The sequence below is a fragment of the Rhineura floridana genome, chromosome 2 (genome assembly GCF_030035675.1).
Source record: "Rhineura floridana isolate rRhiFlo1 chromosome 2, rRhiFlo1.hap2, whole genome shotgun sequence".
NCBI classification, from domain to species: Eukaryota; Metazoa; Chordata; class Lepidosauria; order Squamata; family Rhineuridae; genus Rhineura; species Rhineura floridana.
The window spans coordinates 95,112,731-95,138,731 of NC_084481.1; the positions used below are offsets into that span (position 1 = coordinate 95,112,731).

The 26,001-nt window shown below is 46.7% G+C and overlaps 2 protein-coding genes across 9 annotated transcripts in view; one reads left to right on the forward strand and one right to left on the reverse strand.

The window, feature by feature from the left end:
* On the forward strand, window positions 1-24,665 carry TCIRG1 (T cell immune regulator 1, ATPase H+ transporting V0 subunit a3). Of its 8 annotated transcripts, none has more exons than XM_061609501.1 (21): window positions 12-638; window positions 3,402-3,727; window positions 4,162-4,282; window positions 5,324-5,402; window positions 8,781-9,010; window positions 11,502-11,599; window positions 12,385-12,511; window positions 12,749-12,831; window positions 13,323-13,416; window positions 14,362-14,574; window positions 15,513-15,663; window positions 16,163-16,302; window positions 16,689-16,846; window positions 16,952-17,042; window positions 17,626-17,744; window positions 18,233-18,446; window positions 20,668-20,781; window positions 21,146-21,262; window positions 22,255-22,372; window positions 22,964-23,026; window positions 23,427-24,665. In XM_061609501.1, the coding sequence occupies exons 3-21, from the start codon at window positions 4,166-4,168 to the stop codon at window positions 23,744-23,746; spliced, it is 2,646 nt and encodes an 881-aa protein (XP_061465485.1). In that variant the 5' UTR covers window positions 12-638; window positions 3,402-3,727; window positions 4,162-4,165; the 3' UTR covers window positions 23,747-24,665. The 8 variants fall into 8 exon arrangements, with proteins under 8 accessions (XP_061465492.1, XP_061465491.1, XP_061465485.1 ...); XM_061609504.1 differs by having other exon boundaries at window positions 14-638; window positions 11,505-11,599; XM_061609505.1 differs by having other exon boundaries at window positions 15-638; window positions 22,964-23,135; window positions 23,427-23,592.
* TBX10 (T-box transcription factor 10) overlaps window positions 24,666-26,001 on the reverse strand; it is a 14,000-nt gene continuing 12,664 nt past the window's right edge. The window contains exon 8 of the mRNA XM_061612717.1: window positions 24,666-25,454. Coding sequence (XP_061468701.1) covers window positions 25,180-25,454 — 275 coding nt within the window. The 3' untranslated portion in view covers window positions 24,666-25,179. The remainder of the gene's footprint in view (window positions 25,455-26,001) is intronic.

The following is a 26,001-nucleotide window of genomic DNA, read 5'->3' on the forward strand; positions in this document are numbered from 1 at the left end:
CAGTCCCGTAGGCGCTCCTGCTCTTATCTAGGCTTGTCATACATTCGGCTTTTGCCATTGTTTGGCTCCGGTGCACTGCAAGCTGACCCGTGCACGATAACCAAACCGGTGGTGAGAGATGGTCACTAGAGGATGCGGCAATCCGCGCCATAGCGCCGGTGACCTTGTATTTTCTCAGGCACTGTAACGGCATCCTTTTGCCATTGCTTGTCTAGCCACGGAAATCTCCCGAGCTTCTGAAATGCCACGGACATTTACTTGGGAGGAAATCCCACTGAATAAAGAGGGCCTCACTTCCGAACAAACATACAGAGGCTCGGGGCTGCACGTGGGATTTAATCGAAGGAGGAGACAAGATCAGCCTCCATTCTGTTGAAGCTGAGCAAATGCCTTTTCCTCCTTTCGCAGGAGGCGAAAGAGAACCATGCCCTCAATTCCTTCCTTTCTCTCCCCCATCCCCCGGGGGACTCGATGGAAGAGCAGGAAGTGGCTCCGACCTGCGTGCGGGGAATTCTCGGGGCGGGACAGATCAGCCCTCCTCTCAGCTCAGTTCTTCCTGGCAAAGAGGAAGCAACTACCCGGCACTCATAGCCTGTTCCGAGACACCCCAGTTGCTTCTTCTTTTGCCGCATCGCAAGGTCGGTACGCCTGTGCCCTACTTTCTCCATCGAGCTAAGCCTTTCAGTGGCCTCTTCTCTGGCGCTCAGTAGTTCCTCTACAGCTTTGTCTCTCACTCTCTTTTTGCCGGAGAGCTCGGCAGTCTCTCTACTCCGCTTCGGGGCTCAGCTCTTTCAGTCTTTCTCCTAATTGCAGGCAAGGCGCCCTTCTTCCTTCGTCCCTATACTGCTGCTGCAGTTGCTGCAACGCGCCTTCCAACTAGCCTCAGATCTCCTCTTGTGCTCTTCCAGTGGCACCTCCTTTCCCGGGGATTAATCCCTCCTTCCCTTTGTTGCGGCGAGGGAGGGACGGAGGGAGGCAACAGCTCGGTTTCAGTGGACTCTACGTGGATGAGCTTCAGATCTGGAGGCCGACGATGCAGTCCGCTTCCTAGCTCTGTTTGCGGGTGGGGAGGGTAGGTTACGGGTAGGGGTGAGCGAGGATTGGTTGTTCTTGTGGGGAGAGGGGAGGGTTGCCCGAGAGTGAGGTTATGGAACGGTGCGGTTATTGTGTTCATCGAGGCGGCTGGAGGAGATCTTTTGGCCTCCTCCTGCGTTGCTTTGAACCGGTGCAAAGGATATCATCCCCACTGTTTTCCTTTTGTGCAGCTTTCAGGAGCTTGGTAGTGCCTCCTGTAGGAAGGCGCGTTTCAGACCTGGGCTTTCTCAGCCACCCCACGTGCCTTTACAAGTCTGGAAGGAGGCTTTTTTCCTTCCAAGAATGCCATCTTGCTTTCACAAATGGCTGCACTTGAGCGCTGGTGTTAATGGGGTAGCGGTGGTGGGTGCAGCTCATGTGAAAGGTGAGCGATCTCTTCTCCCGCATCCTTGAAAAATAAAGGGACTGCAGGCAGGCTTTATTTTGTGAGGGGCTCGCAAAGGTAGAGCCGGATTTTGAATCTGGGGAGTAATCTACAGTGACATGCTAATAGATCACCTTGGTCTACCCTAGAAGCACAGCCTGGTGGGGCCAAAGAGCATTTTTTTTCAAATGACTACTATATTCCCCTCACTCCCCCCCCCTTAAAAAAATCCTAGAGAGAACAAGTAGGTGAAATTGTATCTTTTTATTAGGCTATGTGCTCTTGGTGTTAAGAGTGTGTTAACATTCCTTTTGGGAAGTGGTGGTGACCTCACAGGACCTTGCTTAACTTTTTACAAGCCCCTCACTCTGGAGAAAAATACTATGATTAGAAATGGTTGTTGCTCCAGCTTCCCACTCTTCCACACAGCCTTTGGTCCTGCTGGAGCTTTTGATTGAGTTCTGTGCTGCACCGTGGCAGGGGAGACTTGTACTCTTTCATGTTCGTCTAATAAAAATATCATTTAGCTTGTATCTTTTGTTTTCTGGGACTAACACAATGCTAAGCAAAGATGTGGCAAGAAATGTTTGGCTGTGTAATCGTATCTGCTTCAGTAATGTAGTCCACTTTGTCTCCCTCAGACGTGATGACACATGCTATTAAATTGTGGAAAGTGGTCCACGATCAGGGATTTAATGTTAGGATTGTGGCAATCTCATTTGGCTTTCATGGCCCCAAATTCCTAAATATTTTAAATTCTCGTACGTGGCACAATTTTGTGCTTCTCTGACAACTCTGAGGACTCTGTACAAGACCTCCCACAAGGCCTGACCCAGAGCAGGGAGTGCTCAGTTCCTCTGCTGCTAAATTAATAGATTCCCTCTGGGACAGGATTTCTTCCTTTTCAGAGCTCTGAAGCAAGGCAGTGTTCATTGTGTGTGCATATTCTGTCTTGTCACTGCAGAATTGTGATTGGAGAAATTTGCACTTATGGCACTTCTTGGTCAGACCCTTAAAGGGACAGAAGACCTTCATGAAATACAGCAGCCCCTAATAAAGAGGTGGGGAACCTGCAGCCCTCCAAATATTGTTGGGACTCCAACTCCCAACAGCCCAAGCCAGCATGGCTAGTTTGGTGAGTTGTAGTTCAGTAACATCAGGCATGCCACAGGTTTCCCATGCCTGCCTTATTATAAAATGTATTCCCCTTGAGCAGCAAGGATAATTCTGGAGCTGGGGTGATCCTCAAAGTAGCAGCCAGGCACTTGTGGTGGAACTAGGCCTACATATGTTGAAGGTGATGTTTTGATGGGGTGGCAGGGTACATGGGCGTCCACAGGAATTTTTACAGGCAGGGAGTAAAACATTGAAGGTGTAGAGCAGGCAAGTTTCTCGGGGAGGGGAATAATGGCTGTACATTTTGCCTCATCTCGGGTTCTACAAATTATAGAAAATTGATTTTTTAAAAAAGGAAACTGGATTATGGTTCATGTGGGGGGGACAACCCCCCTCCCCATGGATACCCATGGCAAAATGTCCTGCCACTTGTGTGTAGCTTCTACAACAGGAAATGGCTATGCTGACCTGTAAGTCTAGATGTTCTGTTTAAGGGTCACCTTGCAGCAATGTCCGTCTGAACTAGATACATATCTGTGTATGTGTTGTCTCTGGTTCTTGTGACCGTTGATAAGTCTTTCCCCAGACCAGCACAAAGTTGTGGGAGGCTGCTGTCCAGCTACTGCAATTTGGGGAGGAGATTTACTTGCTGCCAGCACAAGTGATCTGCCACTGGGTTGTAATGAAGGTAGCTCTAACATTGTGAGAAAAGTAACTGAAAATGGAAGATTTGAGAAAATTCTGTTCTTTAAAGTGATCATTAGACCTTTGCCTCTATCTCTCCACAAGGGTAACACATCTTGCTTCCTCTTCTTCCCATGCCCAGCTCATGGCTGCAAGGATCTCTTCACTGTTTTGTCCAACCCGAGTACCAGGTCTGCCATCTCAGGACACTTTGATCCCACAGTGAGCACCTCGGGAGCCCTGAGTCAGGCGCATGTTGTGCAAGGGGTAGTCACAGCTCGTTCTAGAAACTGTGTCACAATCCCAGAGCTAAGAAAACCCCATGTGAGTCTGCGGAGTCTGGGTGCCGGTTGCAAGCAGCAAGCCCTTGGAGCTGCAAAGACACGCTTTGGAAGGGTGCTTTTGGGGCAGCACCTGCAGGATAAGCCTCATTTTCCTGCGTCTTTGCTCGTCGTGAAGCACCCAGAGGTAAGTGAGCCCTTTTTTTCTCAAGTAGACTAGCGGGCCTTTGTAGCAACCGAATCTCAGCTGGATGTAGCTTTAATACCAGGCGATGCATAGCATTCCAGTTGTTGGGATGTCCTCTTTCTGATTGCCCTGGGGGCCTTTTTAATGATGATCTCCTGCCGGTTTGCAGGGCCGTCCTTCCAGAGCCCTTTCTGTTGTTTCACTTCCCCCCAATAGGCCAGCCTGTTTCCTGTCCCTGAAGCCTTCTTCTTTTCTTTGCACAATCTTGTTCCCATCTCCACTCTCCTGTCATCAATTCATCGTAGTAGGACAGTTGTCAGAAAAAAGTCCTGAATCCCTCCCCCCATCCCGGTGCAAATGAGTATTGGCCCATTAAGTGAAGTGGTGCATTTTAGCTCTCTTTGGGCCTTGTCAACTCTTTTTCTCTCTTCCAGCAACATGGGCGCCATGTTCCGCAGCGAAGAGATTTGCCTGGCCCAACTCTTCTTGCAGTCAGCTTCAGCATACTCTTGCGTCAGTGAATTGGGCGAGCGGGGACTTGTGGAGTTCCGCGATGTACGTCCAGGGGGGCTGAGGGAACGTCTTGGTGGGGAGAGCAAACATACACGTTTGGGTATTGCAGCTTTCATAGAGCAAAGGCTTCAGGCTTCCCCTGACCTTTAATATTTATTTACTTACTGAAAGAATTTATATACTGCTTCACATTTTTGAAAACAAAATATCCCTAGGCGGTTTACAGAAATTATAAAATGAAAATACAATAAATAAAGCACAAATAAAGATCAGAATGCAATAAATATATTTAAAATCCATCCTTAATTATGATTCCTGGTGCCTTTGGTCATTGTGATCACTTTATACTGCTGCCCTGGGCTCCTTTTGGGAGAAAAGGTGGGATATAAATTTAATAAATGATAATAATAGACAGATATTGATTTTTATTGGATATTGCTATGTTTTTATTATAGCATGAGCCACTTTAGGTTTTTTTTTTGCAAATGAAAAGCAGTATAGAAATCTATTAAATAAATAAAATAATGAATTTGAGCATGGATACACAGAATACACAGTTTTGTCTGTGGTGGTGATTGGTAGGTGGGAAGCTGTACATTCATGGCTGTAGCTACTCTGTTCCTCTTAAGAGTGACATTCTTTTAAAAATTAAGTTATATCTTTTCACAGTGGCCAGGAGGGCTAGCAACTTAGAAGGAGCAAAACAAAGTCACCCTAGCGTATATCGCATAAGGATGGCTAAGGGTCTCATAAGTCTGAGTGCAAATAACATTTCTGGCTGCATACAGATTTTTCCCAAATTTGGGGGTGTGAGGAGGTGGTGAAGCAATTTGCGTGTGGCATAGTGTCTCATTTCTATTAGGGCCACAGTGAAATAGACCGAGAAGCTTGGAGGAGATGACAAAATTGGGGCAGGGCAGAAAAAGTGTTTCATTCCCCAGGGGCGGGTCTTGATGTTTGCAGTCCTTAAGGGAAAAGAGAATGGGTGAGAAAGCAATTGAGATTTGGGCCGCCTGGTGTTCAGTGTTGTTTGCTCCATGCTTGGGAGGCTTATCAGTAGTGATGTGCTTCTTTTCCTTCCAGCTGAACCCCCATGTCAATGCCTTCCAGCGACGCTTTGTCGGGGAGGTGCGGCGGTGTGAAGACATGGAGAAAACCTTCAGTGAGTGGCATTCATTGGGGAAGTGGGAGGGCTGTCCGTCAACCATGCATCCTGGGCAGGGTGACTTGATGATGGGATTCCTGTCAGGGTTGGTGATGAAACCTTCTGAAGACTTCTTGACAGCAGGGTGGCCGCAAACTGCCCTACACACCCAGAGCAGTCAGAGGACCAGGCAAAGCTCCTAGGCTTTGGCTCTTTGAAATTTTGGCTCATGTCGTCCATTATAACAAAATTTGATTAAGAAATCATGAGGTTTCTGTTTTGACGAACAAAGCAACGTTTTAGAGTCTTGATGTAATTTCTGGCCTCTGGCTAAGGGTGGTTGCACTTCCTCTCACGGCCTGTTTTTACTGCCTTTGTTCAAACTGAAGCATCTCCAAAATTGGGGAAGGGATTAAGCAATTGGTGCACTGGCCATCTAAGCTGCTAGCTATGTAAGTGCTATAATTTGCAGTTTCTGTCCTCCACCTGCCTGTTGTAGCTTCTTGTTTTCCTTTCCTTTACCATCAAACTGTAGCATTTGAGGGTACAATCAGTAACGTGCATTTTCCAGATTCCACATTACACATTCCCTCAGAGATAATGGGGGACTCTGTGCTAGAGATGGATGTGGCTAGAACCAAAAGTGGGTGCGGCCATCCCACACTAGCTCATGCACACACCACTTCATCCATTCATTCCCACAAGCACAATCTGTCCATCCTCATTCTCTCTCTCTCTCTCTCTCTCTCTCTCTCTCTCTCTCTCTCTCTGTCTAATACTCATAGGCTGAGAGTGCAGTTTGCATTGGGGAAAACCTCCTGTTTGCACTAAAGGGAACTTTTCCCCTCAATGCAAATAGCGGATACTGGGGCCCAGTCTGGATCAGGACTCTGGCATTTTTTTTTTAATTCTTTGCTCCCCTGTTGTAGTCTTAATCCAGAATGGGAGGCCTGTGCTTGCAGCCTGCTTTGCCTAAGAAGGATCTGTTCATTTGAACAACTCTGTTTTGGCAATGCAGATTGCATGTGTGGGGGTCCCCAATCTGGATCACCACTGCAGCAAGGGGTAAAGGGTTAAAGCCTCTCTGTTCCCTACAGCAAGGCCTGTAGCACCAAGTTGCTGCTTTTCTGTCCTGGCTGGAGAGGAAGAGAAGTCAGCATAGAAGTCAATGAGGAAGGGGCTGGTTGAGACCAAATAGGGAGGTCCCTGGGGGCTGGGTGATGATGGATGATTTAAACTTCTATCCTGCCCTTCCTTCCAAAGTTGCCCAGGGTACCAACATCAAAATATTAACATGATACAATCTAAAATGAAATGAAAAACATATTTAAAAACAATTAAAAACCATATAAAAACATTTAAAAGCAATCATGTATCCTCACAATTGCTAATTTCAAGGTTGCCATGGCCACTGTCTTTCAGCTATCAAATGCCTGGGTAAATAGGAATGTTTAAATTTCTCTGGAAAGTCAATAATAAGAGAGATGGATGCATCTCCCCAGAGGGGGCATTCTTCAAACATGAAATTGTTACCAAGAAGGCCCTGTCATGGGTCAGTGCCAATCGGGCAGCAGCTAGAGGCGGTACCACCAACAGGCCATCCCCTGTTGATCATAGGGCCTGAAATGGTTGATACTGGGGGAGTCACTTAGGTACTTGGGTCCCAAGCCATTTAGGGCTTTGTATGCTAGTACTAACACCTTGAATCTGGCTGGGTACAGTATTAACTCACTGCGCTGTTAATGAGTAGATGTTCTGGCCCCCTGCTATAGTTCCTGGATTCATTTGCAGCAGACAGACATTTATAGTGATTATTTCTGATGTGCCCTGCTCAGTTTGGAAGAGCCAGAAACCCAGTTCTTTCTTGTAAAGGGAAGCTCTCCAATTTCACAATGATGTAATTCTCACAACTGCAGCAGCTAGTGTGTTTAAGAAATTCCAGACTTTCACGAGCCTTGCAAATGCCTGAGAATTACTTAAGAACATCAGAAAACTAGATGGACCAATGGCCCATCTAGTCCAGCATCCTGTTCTCACAATAGCCAACCAGATGCCCAGGGAAGCCCACAAGCAGGACCTGAGTGCAACAGAAATCACCCCACCCCACTTGTGCGTATTCAGTCATACTGTCTCTGATCCTGCAGGTAATACCCAGGCATCATGACTAGTAGCCATTGATAGCCTTGTCTTCTATTAATTTGTCTAATCCGGTGATTCCCAAGCTTTTTTCCCCATGGACCACTTGAAAATTGCCGAGGGTCTTGGTGGACCACTTAATTACTTTTTTTCTGCCTGTTTTAGCAATTGTAATGTGTTGTGCTAGACGCTGTATGATTTTTTAATTGTATTTTAATTGCTTCTTTTTATTTCTTGTATTTTATTCCATGGAATTCAAATTGTAATACAAGATAAGACATAAAAGAAGCAATAAAAATACAATTAAAAATCAATATGAATATTTAATGTGGATAAGCCATGGACCACCTGAAGGATGCTTGCGGACCACCTGGTGGTTTACAGACCACAGTTTGGGAACTCCAGGTCTGTTCCCCTTTTAAAGCCATCCAAGTTGGTGGCCATCACTACTTCATACAGCAGTCAGTTCCATAGTTTACCTATGTGCTGTGTGTCTTGTGTAGGTGTGCCTTTGGCAGGTTTGCACAATTTCTGACCCACCAAGCCAAATGCAGCTATGCCAGGGGTTGCCAAACTTTTTGGGCCAGTGGGCACATTTGGAATTTTGAGAAAGTGCTGTGGTCACCAGTCCCAAAATGGGTTCCGGGGGTGCAGCATAACACAAAATGGCTGCCACATCTAAAAGAGCAAAAAAAAGACAAGATCACAAAATGGTGTGGGCATGCCCCTCTTATCAGCCCCCATCAATGGGAAAAAGATACCTGCATCAGCCACTGTTGCACTCACTCAAGCACAGAGAGAAGCTCTTTGCACCTCTCTGTTCAGAATGGATGGCGGGTGACTGTCCCATTCTGACATCCAGTGAAATGCGGGCATGTCTTAACGGGAAGTGTTCAGTGTAGGAGAGGCCAGGTCAATGCAAACAGAAACTCTACAGGAAAAGCAATAGTCTGTCATGCACTGTGGATTTTAGAAGGAATACTTAACAGAGACCTATCACAGGCACTATAGAAGGTACTGGTAGACACACTGGTGCCCATTGGCAGCCGCTAAGCTACACAGTGTGAGCTGCTAAGTGCTTGACAGCACCCTCCCTCCCCTTTTTGTGCTGTTTGAGGCAACCAGCAGTAAGAGGAGATTTGCAAAACTGTCTTGAACTTGGTGGATTGCAAGTTGTGTAAGGTTGATGTTTTGTGACCTTGGAAGGAGGGGACAATCACAGGTGCTCCTGCTCCTCATGTCTTGCGTCTCCCTCTCCAGCTTTTTTGGCACAGGAAGTATGGAAGGCCGGACTGACATTGTCTCCCCCTGAGGACAATCTGTCGGCTCCACTGTCTCGAGATGCCCTGCAGATCCAGGAGCAGTCAGCAACGCTGGCACAGGAGCTGAGGGAGGTGAGCCACAACCGTGAGAAGCTGGTTGGTCAGCTCCAGGGGCTGCAGGAGCACATTCAGGTGTTGCAGGAGGGACAGCACTTCACTGGTCAACTGGTAAGTGATCCCTCAGTCTCCTCCACTTCCTGTTGTATGCCTGCCTCTCCAGTTGTCAGATGTCATTGTAGCATTTGGAGGACAAAGGGACACAACTGCAGCTTAGGGGAAGGTTACGTTGGGCTTCTTGACTTTACGTATTGCATCCTACAGCAAAAGTCTTGAAGTGGTTTACAAAAGGAATAAAATTCAATAACAGAAATACGTAAGCCTATTACAAACATAGAGTACAAAATCCCATCTTTGCTGCCCTAATGCCTGGGAAAGCAAAAAAGTATTTATCTGGCACCACAATGATAATACGGTGACGCAGAAACATTTTTCTAAGGGTGATACTGACAGCTTGGAGGGTAGGATGCATTCTGTTGCTGGGTGTAGAGAGGAAGAGGTTTTCTGTATGTAATGAAAGAGAGTGTCACAGGGACCGGCAAAGAGGAATGAAAGTGCCAGGGAGAAGCATATTTAGGATTACCAACTATATAGACAAAGTGTGTAGTGCTATCCAGAAGGAGGCCTGCATAATGTCCAGATTTTTAAAAACTTTTCATTTATAATTTTATAACAAGAAAAACAATTAACCAGAGAAACATACAGATAAGTAAGCTGCGTGTGAGGCACAATATGGCTGTCAGGTTGCATATCCTCCCTGTTCACAATCATGGATTACCCAGCAGATAGGTATGCATTATTCAGATATCCCCTCCACAGAGAGGCATGTGCCAGAGGGGGGTGCGGAGTCCCTTTATTCCCATTCACATAACTTAAGAAAGGAAACTATACAGTGTCAAATCAGTCATGTTTAGTTTCATGTCTCAATACCCTATGATGTTGCATAAGGCGTTCAGATAAAGCTAAGTCCCATACCATAGACCACCAATCCTCCTTGGAAGGGCTAGTAAGAGTTTTCCATCTTGTAACGACTGCCATCCTAGCTGCCATCAGCAGAAAAGAAATCCGTTCTTTATGTACCAGAGAGGGTTCAGGCCTCCATCCAACATGAGAAGAGCTGTCCCTGGGTCCAAATTTAAAGGCTGGCCAGTAATAATAGAAATTTCAGCAAAAGCCCATTTCCAAAAGTCTCTTATCTTAGGGCAGCCCTACTATAAATGCAATAGTTTTCCACGTTCCCCCCCCATCCATGCCAGCACTGGGGAGATAGGGACTTATTAATTCAAGAAAGCCAAACCAGGGTCGAGTGCCAACGATGAAGAGTTTTAAGAGTGCACTGTTGTACCCGAGCATAAATTGTTTTTAGGGGAGGCTTGGTCCAAACCCCATCCCACTAAGCCTTGTTAATTAGAGTGCCCAGATTGGTCTCCCATTCAGATTTTTTTAAAAAAAAGATGTTACTCATTGCCCACTGGAACTTACTGCCATTGGTCTTAGCTTAGCTGTAGCAAGAACCTGCTTTACTGACATCTATCTTGGTCTCTCTGGAAATAAATATCCTTGGATGGTTAGTTGGCTTCTAGTGTATTAAGATTAGTTTAAGAGCCAAGCTAAACAGGGCAGGGACAAAGGCATTTTCTTCAAATATCTTCCTAGGTAATTTATAAAGTGAGGTGGATGGAAGTCTCATTCTTGCAACAAAAACAGCTAAGGGGAGCGGTACACTATTTTAAGGTTGGCACACTGATCAGTAGACAGGTCCACATGTTATCAGCTAACCAACTGTTGTTTGACGGCCATCAAATCCTGTTGAATATCACTGTGTGGTATGGTAGATTACCTTTTTCATGTAATTATGGTGTCATTTGCTAGGAAAGGTAGGAGTGGGGTCTGCTTGCCTCCTAGACCTTCAGCATTCCTTGGAGCATAGCAAATCTTCTCCCCTGCCTACCTGTAAAACTGAAGTCACCTCTAAACAGGAACACAAGCCGTAGTCTTTAAATTAGGATGACAGACCTAGATTCAAATGTTCACTCAGCCTTGAAGTTCATTGACAATGGACCAGTCACATACTCGTGGTTTAATGTACCTCAGGGCTATTCTAGAGTACAATTGGAGGGGAGAAATGGGTCATGTATGTCATCCTGAGTTCCTTGGAGCAGTATGCAATAAATATACTAAAAATAAATAACATTTTTTGAAAACGTTGGTGTCATTGTTTTACAATGACAGCTATCTAATTTTTTTAAATAATTGGCATAGGTATCAAGTCCGTTGAGTTACCTTCTTTGCTGTTCACCTAATGCTTAAAAAAATACTTGAGACAATTATTTGAGTAGTCAGTTGACCAAATTTTTTTTTGTCTGTCAAGTACCCAGCCCAGCACTTTCTTCTCCCTCCCTCCACGTGCTCTGTGACTGCCCTGTCACATTTAATTTAGCCCTAGGAAAGAATTTTCCCCTGATTTTTAATTATTGCAAACTATCAACCTTAAGCATGTTATGATATTGAAGGGAGATGGTGGACATGGAATGTATGGGAGGGAACTCATGACTCCTGTGATGATTCCTAGCCCTTCTCTCACAGGGTGTTTTCCTACCAGCAGGTGCCATTAGCATCACCAGCCCACCCACAAACCTTCTCTGACAGAGAACCTCTGCTTGACCCATCCGTGGCACAGCGGCTTGACCTCAAAATAAAGTGAGTTGTGAAAGGATGGCCATTGGAGTTGGCAGGGTAACACTTTGGTGTGAGGGATGAAGCTTGTAAGGCAAACCAAAGCCATTGTCCCTGGAGTGAGAAGTGATGTAGCCTAGTGGTTAAGAACCTGAGGTAGGACATTTCCAGTTCATTTTTTTTTAAACATAATTTAAATCTCTCCTCAATCACAAATCTTCTGGGTAGCCTTGGAAAAGCCACTGTTTAATCATGATAATGATAATAATATTTGAATGATATTAAATAATTACCACATAATTAATAATAAGGAATAATATTAAATAATTACTACAGGATTAATAAAAGCAGTAAACAGAAACACAGTGTCATGAAAAGTATACATTGCATCTAAAATTCAGTGAATTCAAAAATTCACAGATTAAAGGTTCTGGAGAAATATAAAAGGTCTTCTCTGGCACAAAAAAAATCACAAAGAAGGTACTAGGAGGTTCTCCCTAAGGAGTGCATGTTATAACTGGAGTGCCACCGCTGAGAAGGCTCTTTTCCTCAGTAGCTGTCTGTTGCACCTCAGTTGGTGGGGGCACCTGAAGAAGGGCCTCTGAGGGATAATACTTGAGGATAATGCTTGCCTGTCTTTCAGGGTTGTTGTAGGGATTGCTGTGATTATGTTTATGAAGCACTTTGTATACTTGAAATGTGCTATATAGATGCTAAATACGTGTTATGTTGCCATAGGATACTGTATGCCCAGCCTCACATGTGCAGTCTCAATGTGCATTTTGTATTTTCCCCACTTCGCTCTCAAGCTTTGTTGCAGGCGTGATCCACCCATGGCGGGTGAATTCCTTTGAACGGCTGCTGTGGCGCGCGTGCCGTGGCTACCTTGTTGCCAACTTCATTGAGATGCCTGAGCCCATGGAAAACCCAGCCACGGTGAGATGAAAAGAAGAAAGTTAGGTGGTGGTGAGGTTGTAAGATAGCTGCCTGTGAGGAGTGGCAGGCAACACAGAAGGGCCTGGATGTGGGTGAGATCCAGGAGATCCAGCAAGGGCTGTTGCAACTCAGGAGGCTGCAAAGATCTTCTTGGCGTGACTTAGGCCGAAGGCCCTGCTGTGGCTGCTGCTAATCTCAGTGCAGACACTTCTGGGCAACCTATACTCTCTTGTGTAGGGTGAGAGCGTCACTTGGGTCATCTTCCTCATCTCCTTCTGGGGTGAACAGATCGGGCAGAAGATCCGCAAGATCGCCGACTGGTGAGTGCTGTGGGTTCTGCGTGTTCCCTCCAATGTCCACTGATGCCGAATGACCCCTTCATCCCCTACCATGGTCTCATCCTGCCCCACTGTTTATCTTTCTCTGCACAGTGCTTCTCCCACTCTGGTGCTGTTCATCCCAAAGACATATCCGCATCCACCAAACCACAGGCCCTTTCCCCTTGTTTGACACAGGATGCCCTTTCCTCCCTGCTCAAAAGGCCTGCCAGCCCTCATTCTGAATTAATTCCTGTGTGATGTTCCTTGTTCTGCCGGTATCTTGACGGGCTTTGAGGCTAAGGAGGAAGTCAAACACTGACAATATTCCATGTGCCCTAAAGCAGCGCTGTTCATCGTTGCCCAACCAGCCAGACTACCCACCACTCTTCAACAAAATGCCTTCTCTGGCTCCCCTGCCCCCACATCACAGCCACTGTGTGCACACCTGTCTGTGTCTGTGTGTGCTCACTCTGTGTCGTGTCCCTCCCCAGCTTTCACTGCCACCTGTATACCTACGCCGATGATGAGGCCGAGCGCCTGGAGACACTGTGTAGGCTGCGTACCCAGATTGAAGATCTGACCACAGTAAGGGGATAGGGGCTCCTTGGGGTGGTACATGGTGCAGACTTGGAGTAAAGGAAACTGGCAGAGGGCTATTGAGGGGATCCATCCTGGGGAAGGAGATTGCATGGGTGCCGTGGTGGTGTATTACGTCAACCTGTTATTTTCATAAGATGTCTAATTGCTTTTTCACATTTAAAATAGAAAAAAACCCAGTGTTTGCATGTTGATTTGTAATTGTTGTTGTATTTCCTAGTTGTTTACACAAAAAGAAATGTATCAAAGCAACACAAAATAAAATGCAAACAGATAAAATCAATTAAAATTTAAAATGGCGTACAATACAAAATTCCCAAAATGCTTATCCAGTATTACAAGAAAAAGGACACATCCTACCCCACCCCACTAGAAGATGAGCATCATAACAGAGACGCAGTTAGCTTACTTCCCTCCTACCCCTGATCCTAATTTCCCCAAAGTCTGGGCTGGAGAGGCCAGTATCCTACCCCCACAACGCCTTCCTGTTTGAAGCCCTCTCTCCCTGCCCCATAGTATTCAGTGGAGTACATTTCTACCATTGACTTGTAGAGAATATAGTCAACCTTTCTAGGGAGAACAGTTGCTTCACCCAATACTTTGTGCTTTTGACTTTGTGGATGAAGAGGAGGAAGTGTCCGTGAGGGATCTTGGGACCCACACAATCTTGGTGCAAGTGCTGCTCCCAACAATGGTTTTCTCCACTGAGTTCATGCAGAACATCACATTTCAAAGCTGCAACCACACCATGCACGCTCTGTGGCCACCTGTGCAGCCTGACCTCCAGACTAGTTGCTCTAAGCAGCTCATGCCACTGTTAAACTGACTTTTTAAAACAAAAGATGTATTTCCTTTCCTTACAACTCTAAATCCCTTTTTTGCTTGAAGTCCACAGTCTCACTCAGTTCTGCCTCAAACTCTTTCTGCAAACAGGTTTTGGGCCAGACGGAGCAATATCTGGACCAGGTGCTGCAAAAGGTGCTCTTGGAACTGCCTGCTTGGCAAATGCGGATACAAAAGATGAAGGCCATCTACTTCATCCTCAACCAGTGCAGCTACAACATCACTGACAAGTGCCTCATTGGGGAAGTCTGGTGCCCTGTCCGTGATCTTCCTGCGGTGCAGCAGGCCCTGCGGGAGGGATCGGTATGTGCCACAGAATATCGGGCCCCTCCTGCTTGTCTTTAGATGAACCGTTCAGTTTGTGTCCCCACTTTTTGTGTGTGTGCTGTGATTCTGTGGGCATGCAGGAAACCCACAGAAATGTAGCGCTGAACATAAAATTCACCATCCTGGGAATCTCAGCTTTTTATTTTTGTTTTTAAAAAGCATGTGTCTAGCCCTCATGAATATGCTTGAGAGTGTGTGGGCAATGTTTGCTGAAATCTCAGATGCCAGAGGGAGGGCTGAATGGTATTTTTAGTTGAAAATTGGGTGCCCTTCACAGCCCTTTACATTATTTGTTCTGGTTTTTTTAGCTAGTCATCCAAAGGCAGAGAGAGAGAAAAACTATGCATATTTGCATAGTTTTTACAGGTTGCAGAACCCAGCTGTTCTTGGTGTTGAATTTGAATAGTAAGCACAGCCCTGGATAATTAAGAGGCAGCAAATAGTAATAACAAAAGATGCATAAAAAGCTGTGTGAGGCACTGTAACTCCACCTCGACAACTGAAAGCTCTTTGGTTTCTGAGACTTCAGGAAGTGCATCCCACCTATTGCTCTTCCTAATCATGAAGACTAGAAATTTTGCTTTTCAACAAAGGCTGGGCCTAGAGGCTTCTGCAAAAGCTATACTCCCATTCTGATCTGACACTGTACCCTTCCCTTTCCCCAGGCTTGTAATATGTTCCTCATTCACATGCCTGGTTGCCCATAGTCAAGCACCTGAATGGCAAACTACACTGCACTCTGGACACTGAGGTGCTTACGTAGCTTGCCATGCGCTGTCAGAGAGAGAGAGAGAGATGACTAGGGCCACGTTCGTCTGCCTGCATGCCTCTCTCTCCTTTTTAAGAGCTCCTGGACTTATCGGTGTACTTGATCCTCCTAAACTGCCCAGTTTGATCCGCTCTTTCCCATGCAGCACCGCAGTGGTTCTGGGGTGGAGTGCTTTGTCCATCGGATCCCCTGCACTGAGAGCCCCCCCACCCTCATTCGTACCAACAAGTTCACTGCTGGCTTCCAGAATATTGTTGATGCCTACGGGGTCGCCAGCTATCAGGAGGTGAACCCAGGTAAGCAGTTCTGCAACATCCCACTCAGCTGACCCCTCAAGAGGCATGCACGATTGCTCAGTGGCACAGCCTCGTAATAACAAGAGGAGAGCATCAGAGTATTGGCCCCTGGTACTGGAGACATTGCCCCCAAGAAGGGAAGGTAGTGTTTTCCAGGTAGGCTGGCTGTCTTATAAAGAGAGAAGAGAAGCTAGAATGGGTAACACGAGTGGAATTGTATTCACTGTATGTCAGGATAGGGAGCCTGTTTTCCTCCAGATGCCATTGGACTTCAACTCCTAACACCCCTGATCATTGGGCATGCTGGCTGGGGCTGATGGGAGTGGGAGTCCAACAGCATGTGGAGAGCCACAGGTTCCTCACTTCTGCTGTAAGCCAAGCAGAGAGGAGCAGTGGTTGATAATATATATCTATTTTACCCTACCTGGATCATTGTCATTTGAGATGCTTTGCAGGGGATTCCCTGGACTTCCTGTCTGATGCTGAGTCTGCTTTGCAGCTCCCTACACCGTCATCACCTTTCCTTTCCTATTTGCTGTCATGTTTGGGGATGTTGGTCATGGGCTGCTGATGTTCCTCTTTGCCCTTTGGATGGTGCTAGCTGAGAACCACCCCGGCATGAAGAAGGTGCAGAATGAGGTGAGCGCTGCCGCCCCTGCCCCCCAATTGTGGCAGAAGCAGCAGGGGAATGCACGGTGTGTGCGTGGGTGGGTGAGGAAGGATCGCATACAGACTGCAGCCTACCTTGGGATCTGTTTTTATTTTATTTAGTACATTTATCTCCCACCTTTCCTCAAAGGAGCTTAGAGCAACATTTATGGTTCTCCCTCAACCCTTGTGAGTAACCTTGTAAGGTAGATTAGGCTTAGTGACTGGCCCAAGGTCATCTAGTGAGCTTCATGGCTGAGTAAGGATTTTAACCTGGGTGTCCCAGGTCCTAATTGGATATACTACCCACTACACCACACTGCCTTTCTTCCTACTCCCCACCCCCACTTCTCTTCGCTCCTTCCCCCCTTCCTCAGATGTGGCAGACGTTCTTTGAGGGCCGCTATCTCATCCTCCTGATGGGTGCTTTCTCTATCTACACTGGCTTCATCTACAATGAATGCTTCAGCAAGGCCATCACCATCTTCCCATCTGCCTGGAGCATCGCAGCCATGGCAAACCACTCGGAATGGAGGTACTAACCAGCCCATTTCCCAAAGCAGTGCTGGCCTGTGCTTCCTTCAGCCCTTTTCCCATGCCAGGTCTTTCTCATATGCTGAAGCTTGCCTTTTCCTTACAGCAAGGAGTATTTAGATGAACATCCTGTTCTTATTCTGGTCCCCAATGTCACAGGAGTTTTCAGTGGCCCCTACCCTTTCGGGATAGATCCGGTAAGTATTGCAGGAATATATTGGTGATAAACATTTTCTCAGCATTACCCAACATGGTGCCCTCCAGATGTTTGGACTGCAGCACCCATCAGCCCCAGTCAGCATGGCCAATGGTTAGGGATGGGTGTGATCGTCCCAACAACATGTTGAGGGCATCAGGTTGGAGAAGGCTGCTGTAACAGTCAGGGAACCCTGGTAATTACTGATTGATGGATGAGTGTCAGATAAGTGTGAGATTGGGGATGCTGCAGCAGCTTGAATCATTCTGAGCAAAATCACAATTCTTTGGATTTCTTGGAGGAAGCCATCACCTTTCAACTAGCGTAAAAGAACAAATTAAAGTTATTGGGTTTCCCTCTCATTCCCATTTTTATTCTCCCCCTCCTGACCCCCCCTTCCAAAAGTATTGACTACAGCCTTCTCCAGCCTGGTGCCCTCTGGATGTTTTGGACTACAACTCCCATCAGCCCCAGTCAGGGATAATGGGAGCTGTAGTCCAAAATATATGGAGGACACCTCGTTGGGGAAGGCTGGTTTATCATATATGTCTTCTTGATTCTTCCCCTTTCCTCTTTTGAGTCAGATCTGGAGCCTGGCTATCAACCATCTCAGCTTCTTGAATTCCTTCAAGATGAAGATGTCTGTGATCTTGGGCGTTGTGCACATGAGCTTTGGGGTCTGTCTTGGCATCTTCAACCACATGTAAGTGCTTGGCTTGTTCCCCACCTGCTGTTGCTGCTAAGGATCCCTCGGATACCACTTCACCCCAGTTATTCCTGCTGCTGCAATCCTATCTTGCTTTCAGTCAGCAGAGAGGGGTTCAGCAGGGATTAGACAAGATTCTACTATTTTGTAAGTCTCTTTGAATCACTTTTTGTGAAGAAAGTGACTAATAAGTGCAATAATTCATGGAGGATTGGGCTATCATTGGCTACTAGTCATGACGGCTATATGATACATCCAGTATTGCAGGTGGTATGCCTCTGTAGGCCAGTTGCTGGGTGACACAAGTGTGCAAAGTACTGTTACCCGCAGGTCCTGCTTGTGGTCTTTGCATAGGGATCTCTTGGCCACTCTGAGATCAGGATGCTGGTCTAGATAGGCCGCTGGTTTGATCCAGCAAGGCTCTTTGTATGTTCCTGATATTTTTATCTTTATACTCCCCATTGCTTATTCTTTCTGGCTTGCAGCCACTTCAAGCAGACATACAAGATTTTCCTGGTTTTCCTTCCGGAAATCATCTTCCTGCTGGCACTGTTTGGCTACCTTGTAATCCTGATCTTTTACAAATGGGTGATGTATGATGCCGCTAGTTCCCGGTGGGCACCCAGCATCCTCATCCACTTCATTGGCATGTTCCTGTTTGCAGACAATCGTGATAACCGTCTGCTCTTTAAACACCAGGTAACTTCTTGTGGCACTGTACCCTACCTGTTTGACTTCCGACAGGTGTTGACATCGAACTCCTCCAGGTGTTCCTTCCCCTGTTCCCCCTGCCAGATCCGGTTTGGAGAAAAATATATGTTCAGAATTTGTAGGTTGGGTGGGACAGGGTCGATTGGATGATCCGGGGGTGGGGAACCTTTTTCATCCAGAGGGCCACATTCTCTTCTCGGCAACCTTCCAAGGGCCACATGTGGGTAAAGCCAGAGGCAAATGTGGGTGTAGCAATTAATGTAAATGTTACCTTTGTACAGTAGGCTAGTTTCTACACACACTCAAACATCTCTCGCTATCCATCCTCCATCCAGACAAGCAAGAGCCACTGTCAGAGCTTAAGGGCACATTCCAGCCAGGCAAAAACATTTGGGGTGTGAAGAAGAGCAAATGAGGGGTGTGGCTTGGAGAAGCTTCCAAGGGCCTGAAAAAGGGTATCTACGATACACTGTGGCCCAAATAGCATTGGAGTGGAAAATCCTGGTGGGCTCATAAGCGGTGCTAACAGGAAAAATCAATTGAGGTGGCTTAGTTCACTCTGGTTCACTCAGGCATGTCAATCATTTGATTACCTGTCATTTGATGAAATGCTGCTGAATTTGAGAACTGCCTTGAAAAGTGTTATGTTTTAATGTGCAAGTTTTGTCTGTGGTGCCTGTTCTGTGATGGGTGTTTCACAAGTGCAAGTTGTTGTTTGATGTTGTAGCCATTGAATGATTAACATATATGTGTTAATCAGCCCTTGGCCTCTACAAGAAGGCACAAACCTAGACGATCACCAGCCAGTTGGGCCTTGGGATGGTGAATTCCTTTCTGGCCTTGAATTCAGTGATCGGTTGAAATCTTTGTGGCACTGTACCCTATCTGACTTCTGACAGGTGTTGACATTGAACTCCTCCAGGTGTTTCTTTCCCTGTTCCCCCTGCCAGATCCAGTTTGGAGAAGAGAATATGTTCAGAATTTGTAGGTTGCGTGGGACAGGGTAGATTGGGTAATCCTGGGGTGGGGAACTTTTTTCAGCCAGAGGGCCATATTGAAAGTAAAAACCATCCGCTGAGAGCTCTCTGAAAATATCCTTTTCCTAGCTCTGAAAATTTCAAACCTATCCAAAATCCAAAGTCCACTTAAACCATCTGATGGTTTTCTATTATACTTCCCCCCCCATTTGCTCTGCTTTGAATCTGTTGTTTGTCTGCGCAAGTAATTTAAAACTGGACAGTTTTACCCATTGAACACATTCCTGACCTTTCCTGGGTAATGACTCCTTTAAACACAGCCTCAAATTGCCATACGTCTGGTCACATCATCTTGGGACAAACTACCAGGTTTGCCTCCTTTCGTTTCCAGCTGACAAGGCATTGGGACATCCCGTTTTGGTTTGCTCAGTTTTGTTGGCAAGGCTGCATCATAACAACATCCTGATAGGGATGCAGGAAGGATGCTCACCAGCAGAGCCCCAAAGGATAGGAGCTGAGGCCGAGCATGAGAAGGAGGTGGTGGGAGGAAAGGACGCTGTGTTCATGGGTTGTGTTCGAACATTCCGTCAGCGCAAAGGTTTTTCCTTCCGCAACAGAATCTTCTCTCCCTCTCCTCCCCCCACGCACCCCGTAAATCTGCCCTGGGGGTTCCCAGAGGGCGTATGTGGGATGAGTAGGGGGGAAATCCACTTGCACTTGTTGAAGCTAGCACAAGGATTTAGTTGAATACTGCCCCATATCTCTTTCCAGGTGGCCTGTGCCCCAGTTCTCTAAGACTGAGCCTGCAGTCCAGAATATTGTTTTCCTTTCTGGCTTGTGAGATCATGCATGGTCTGTGACATTTTGTGCATTGTGTTGTAGTTGATGATGACGTCTTCGATGTTTGTGTGTAATTATTTAATGATTTGTTGCAAGTGACGGGTGCTTTTCTTGTCACTTCCTGATATGTTGATACTACCTCATTATATGCAGAATGGATTCTTGAATTTTGTTGGGAGTTTTTAGTTGTATTTTGAACTGTGATCTTGTTGTATATTTGTTTTGTCATTTCTAAGGGTTGTAAAATGCTTTGAATGCACGAATATAGAAACTTGGCATACAAATTTAAAAATGAAATGAACATGAAGTTGGTTGGCATTTATCTCCCCTTTCTGCTGCCTGTTCTGAGTCAGAACTCCAGAGATTTGCAAGACCTTTCCCTTTCCTTCCAGGAAGCGGTGCAGACGGCGTTAGTGGTGGTGGCCCTTGCTTGCGTGCCTGTCCTGCTGCTGGGAACTCCCTTGTACCTCTGGTGCCAGCATTCACGGCGGGCCTCTCGGTCCAGGGTAAGACCCCTCTTGTGACTGGGCTTTGGGGCTGCTGTCCAAACCTGCCTTTCTATCCCAGCCACTTTGCCCGGTCAGGGTCAGTGCAGCTCTCTGGATTCCCCGGCATTGAGCTCTCAGCCCCATCAGGAAGGGGGCTCTAAGACTCACGGATTGAGTCTGGGGATTGTCACCAGTGGCCATTTAGGCTCAACAAGTAAAGCTGCATATCATGGAAGAATAGCAGGGCTGTGATTCTTTTCATGACAGCATAGCTGTAATCTGTAGATTCAGCATTTTGACGCTCAAGACAAAGCAATGAGGCGGGTCTGTGTGTGGGATGTCCCTCCTCCCTGCTGACTAATGTGTTCTGGGATTCTTGCAGTGCAATTACTCCAGTGCAGAAGAGCACCAGCCTCTGCTAGACTCGCAGGAGCCGAACAGATCTGTGAACATTGTTGAAGATGATGTAGATCATGCAAACTCCAAACAGGAGCTGGAGGTAACATCCTGGTTGGGAGGTCAGAATTCTGGGACTAACCTCCCATTTTGCCAATAAAGTAAATTATGCAAAGGTGCTACCGAGTTTGAATGTTTCAAGTGAATCATTTGTTAAAAACAGGTATGGGAATCGAAGGAAACATTTGAAATGTATGCAATAAGGGAGACAATGTCTAAGCAAGAGAGATGCAGGGCCTAGAAGCTACACCTTCTCACCTAAAAGCCCTGGTCCCTATTTAAGACCCCTGCTATTGAGAGAGGCCACATAGTGCCTAAGGCCAGATTATTAAGTCCTGGACTGTGAACTGGGACAGCTGGGGGGTGGAGAATAGTCATCTAAGCAAGGTGAGCAGTAGGCCATGTTGTATGGACTCTGCTTAGAAGTGTAGGACCTTTGCTTGGTCTTTTAGGGTGCTGAACAGCTAAACATGACTGAAAAGTTTTTCTGCTTTTTATGACATCTCAGATTCCCATCAAGTGGAAATGACTTGAGTCTAACAGTGTATCTCTTGAGTTGGGAGGCTTCATTGGAATAAAAGGGCAGAATCTCCCATACCGGGATTGTTTAGAGGCTCTTTGAGTGTGTGGAAAAGCCATAGGTTGCTGTTTTAAAATCTAATTTGTTTGTTTTTTCACTGTTTTCTTTAGGAATATGGGCTGAAGACTTTTCCTTTGCAGAAAGTTGTTGAGACAGTCCCCATATGCTCCTCTCCCAACCCTTACCCTTAGACCAGGGATAACAAACCCTGTGGCCCTCCAGATGTTGCTGGACTACGGCTCCCATCGTCCCTGATCATTGACCATGCTGACTCAAAGCTGATGGGAGCTGGAGTCTAACGACACCTGGAGGGCCACAGATTCTCCACCCTTTCTTTTTAGACTCGGGAGGCAGCTTTGGGAGGCTTTCATTTGGGTCCACTCCTATAAGATAGTGGTTCAGAGTGTCAGACTAATCCAGGCCAGCCCCCTCATTCTTGCATTTCTCTCCTTCAGTTTGACTTCTCTGAAGTGTTTATGCATCAGGCAATCCACACCATTGAGTACTGCCTGGGCTGTATCTCAAACACGGCCTCCTACCTACGTCTCTGGGCTCTCAGCTTGGCCCACGCACGTGAGTTTCAGGAGGCGGGCAGTGAGTGGGCAGAGAGTCATGAGGCATGGCAAAAACTCTGGCCATGTAAACATGTGGGAGAATGGTGGGCAAGGCGTTATGTGGAAGGCCTCACTGCATGAGGCCCCATCGCTGTGTTTGAGGCAGCTAGCAAAAAAAGTGGCTGTTGAAAGAGGCTTTTGGCTGACTGTCTCCCCACCCCACCCCCTTTTTTCCTGGTATATTTCTGATGTGGTTTTGAAACTAGCATTGTGGTTTAGATTTTTTCTTTCTCATTTTTTTGGGCTTGCAATGTGGATTGTGATTTTTGTGTGTGTCTTTTTGGATTTGGTAGCCACCGAGTGTCTTTTGAAAATTAGGCACCATATATGTTTTAAAAATACATACATTTTGACTGGTGAATGTCTTTGAGGCCTTTGAGAAAGGGGAGTGGGAGCTATGTGTGTGCACGTGAGAGAGAGAGTGTGTGTGAGGGGGTGGGGCTTTGCATCAGTGCTAGGTCTGCAACTCCCATGGGGTGGGGGAGGGTGGGAAGGCTCTTTGGTTGCTCCACTGATCCCTGACGATCCCTACATCCATCCTTTCCCACAGAGCTCTCAGAGGTCCTATGGACCATGGTGATGAGGAACGGCTTCCACACGATGGGCTACAAAGGTGGGGCATTCCTTGTACCAGTTTTTGCCTTCTTTGCGGTATTGACTGTGGCAATTCTGCTGGTGATGGAGGGGCTGTCAGCTTTCCTGCACGCCCTGCGTCTGCACTGGTGAGATACACGCGCATACATATTTCCCTTGGCTTACATTGCCAGGTGCTTCCATTCTGAGCACTGAGACCAAGGTGGGGTTGGGGACACTAGAGAGCTCCTCCTTTTGAAGTCAGGATAGCTATTCCAAGAGAGAGAGAGGGACCTGGAATGGTAGAGTGCACTCCCTCTCCCCCCCACCCCGTCAGGCTGGGACCTTCTTGTTTCAGGGTTTGTGTAATATTGGGACTAGTGCTGGGCATTGGCCCTGCAAGACCTGGACTTGACCACTTTTGTGTTGTTATTTTTCAGGGTGGAATTCCAGAACAAATTCTATACGGGTGCTGGGTACCGGTTCACCCCGTTTACCTTCACCACTGACATCTGGGACTAAGAGAAAGAGGACTCCTTTCTTCCTAGAAAACAGATGCACTGTGTGCCCTCATGAGCCAATGAGAAAGTTAATTGGCTTATGCTGCATGTTCTTACATGAGCGACTGTCTCTTGCTTCCCTCTTTCCACCAGTTGTGCCTCCTGCCAAACTAGAAGGTGTGGCAGAGCTTCTTTACGCACACACACTTTTCTTTGGGAAGGAACTACCTACTCTGTCTCCATCTGTCTGTTACAATTAAACAGAGATCCTCCAGTGCCTCGCCAGTGGAATATCAGTATTGAGAATATCAGTATTATCAAGCTGTGTTCCTTCCAGCTCCTGATCCTTATGACTTGCACCTGACCCAGCCTGCCTTGTGCACATCTCTGTAGCCATTAAAAGATGCTTCTAGGCAGGAATGGCAAGTGTCCTTCAGGAACACCAGAATATGGATAGCACTCGCTATCTATGTGTTTTTACAGGGCTCCCAAATAGCGCTGTCTGTCTATCGCTTAGTCCCTGTTTGCTGGAGGGACTAAGTAAGAGACGAGTGACCTTGCTTACTCATGTCAGCAGAGACCCAGGCCAGGCACGTGGGCGTTTTGCATTTTGTAAATATACACTAGATTGCAGTGGGTGTTGTCATCCAGGTTTGAGACTCTTAGAGATCTTGTTTTCCTGGTTGGGAGCCTGAACTTGACACTGCATCAGCCAGTGCATGATGTGGAACTGCCCTCAGCACAAGCCTGTTTTGAAGGGTCTGTCTACCTGTGCTAGCAAAGTGACTGATGTGCAGGCAGCTGATATAGGCAAAGGAGTTGATGCAGCAATGCCTGTCCTCCTTTCATGCTCTGTTTTGCTATCTAGCAAAAGTCACCAAGGTTCCAGGATTTGGGGGCGGCATGATAACCACAACAATCCTATGCTGGTCAAACATGCAGGCTTATGTTGCCAAGGGCAAAAGAAGAGCTCCTGCCTTGAATTGCAGAACAGACTTCCTTCATACTGAAGGCAAGGAGAGTCATCGCAGTACTCTGGACTCATCCTGCCAAGTCCTCCATTTAAGAAAAGGACAATGCTTATAAGCAGGCTGCTGAGAACTCTGTGCTTTAAAAACCTTTAAACTCTTTGTTGCCATAGCCGCTAAATTCCGCAATAAAGATAAAACTCTCTTAAAATTAACTTTCTCTGCTTTTTTCCCCTCTCAAGTTTATTTTGGCTCAAAGCTTGTTTAGGATTTCTGCTTTGTAGAATTGGTGTGCGTGCGCCATTTTTCAATGCAATGGATTTGGGAACAGGGAGGAATTAATTTACAATGGAAGTGTTTCAAAGAGACAAGCAGCAGAATTGGTGCCAGCACTTCAGCAAAGTATGTTTCCTGCTTCAGCTTGGGCTCTCGACTACTGTGAAAGGAGAATGGTTCTGCACCCAGGCCCTGTTACAGTGTTTAATAATCCATATACCGGGGACCAATAAGTGAGAAGTTCACAGTTTGCCTTGAGCAGGGAAGAGGACAAACGCCAGGTTGGCTTGAAGGTACTGTCCACAAAGTGCCTTCAGTGGAATGGGCAGACTTCCTTAGCAGGCTGTGCAATTATCAGTAAGAAGGTGGGCCTCAGGTGACTCCTTTGGATAGGTTCAAACTTGGGAAAGGAGAGAATTGCCTGATCTGTCCAGCACATCTCTGTTCTTTCATTGTTCATAGCCACCAGCCGTGTAGATGTTGAGAGCGTGAAAGCTGGTGGCCCGGCTGCTGGGGAGTGCATAGGGCGTTGCCCGTGAGCGGGCTCCCACATAGATGCTGTGATAGGAGAGATGCTTGTAGGGCAGGACCCCTGCTGCTTCACTCAAGGGTCGTCGAGCAAGGCACACATCTGGGAGGGTGGAAGGCGTGACCAGAGGTGGATGCTGCAGCTGGGAGGCTTCTCTGAGAGGGGAAGGAGGAAGATGGTGATTGCTGGCAAACCCTAGAAAGAGAGAAGTAGCTTAAGAGAGCGGAAGATCTTTCCCAATTAGCCCAGATCAATCCCTGAGAATTCTCTATTGAATATACTTAAGTCCCCTGCTCTTACTTTTTTATCCTTCCAGTTCTCTCCTGGAGCACAGTTCTGTTGGTCAAAATGGAGAAGGCTAAGCCACCAGCGCTTGAGAAATCTCCCAACTTTGCACCCTGAGGTTTACATATATCTCATCTCACTAAGATCCAGCTTCTTAGCAGGCTATACCTTGGCTTATACTTTACTACAGTGGCTGCAGAAAATCCTCTTTTGAGCGATTGTGACTCCACAGATGTAGCAGTACTGTACACACGCACTAATTGCTTGGTTTGGCCAGATCGTATGGTTGTTTCTCGTGCCAGTGGCTTCAGGAGAGAAGCAGCAGCATTTGGAATGCTGCGTACAGTTCTGGTCGCCTCACCTCAAAAAGAACATTGTAGAGTTGGAAAAGAATCAGAAAAGGGCAACCAGAATGATCAAGGGGATGGAGCAACTCCTATGATGCAAGGCTGCAGCA

Coding starts and splice junctions, on each gene's coding strand:
- TCIRG1 (XM_061609501.1), top strand. CDS start 4,166: ATGGGCGCCATGTTCCGCAGCGAAGAGATTTGCCTGGCCCAACTCTTC. Junction 20,782..21,145: donor GGCGGGCCTCTCGGTCCAGG/GTAAGACCCCTC, acceptor GGATTCTTGCAG/TGCAATTACTCCAGTGCAGA. Junction 22,373..22,963: donor TCTCAGCTTGGCCCACGCAC/GTGAGTTTCAGG, acceptor CCTTTCCCACAG/AGCTCTCAGAGGTCCTATGG.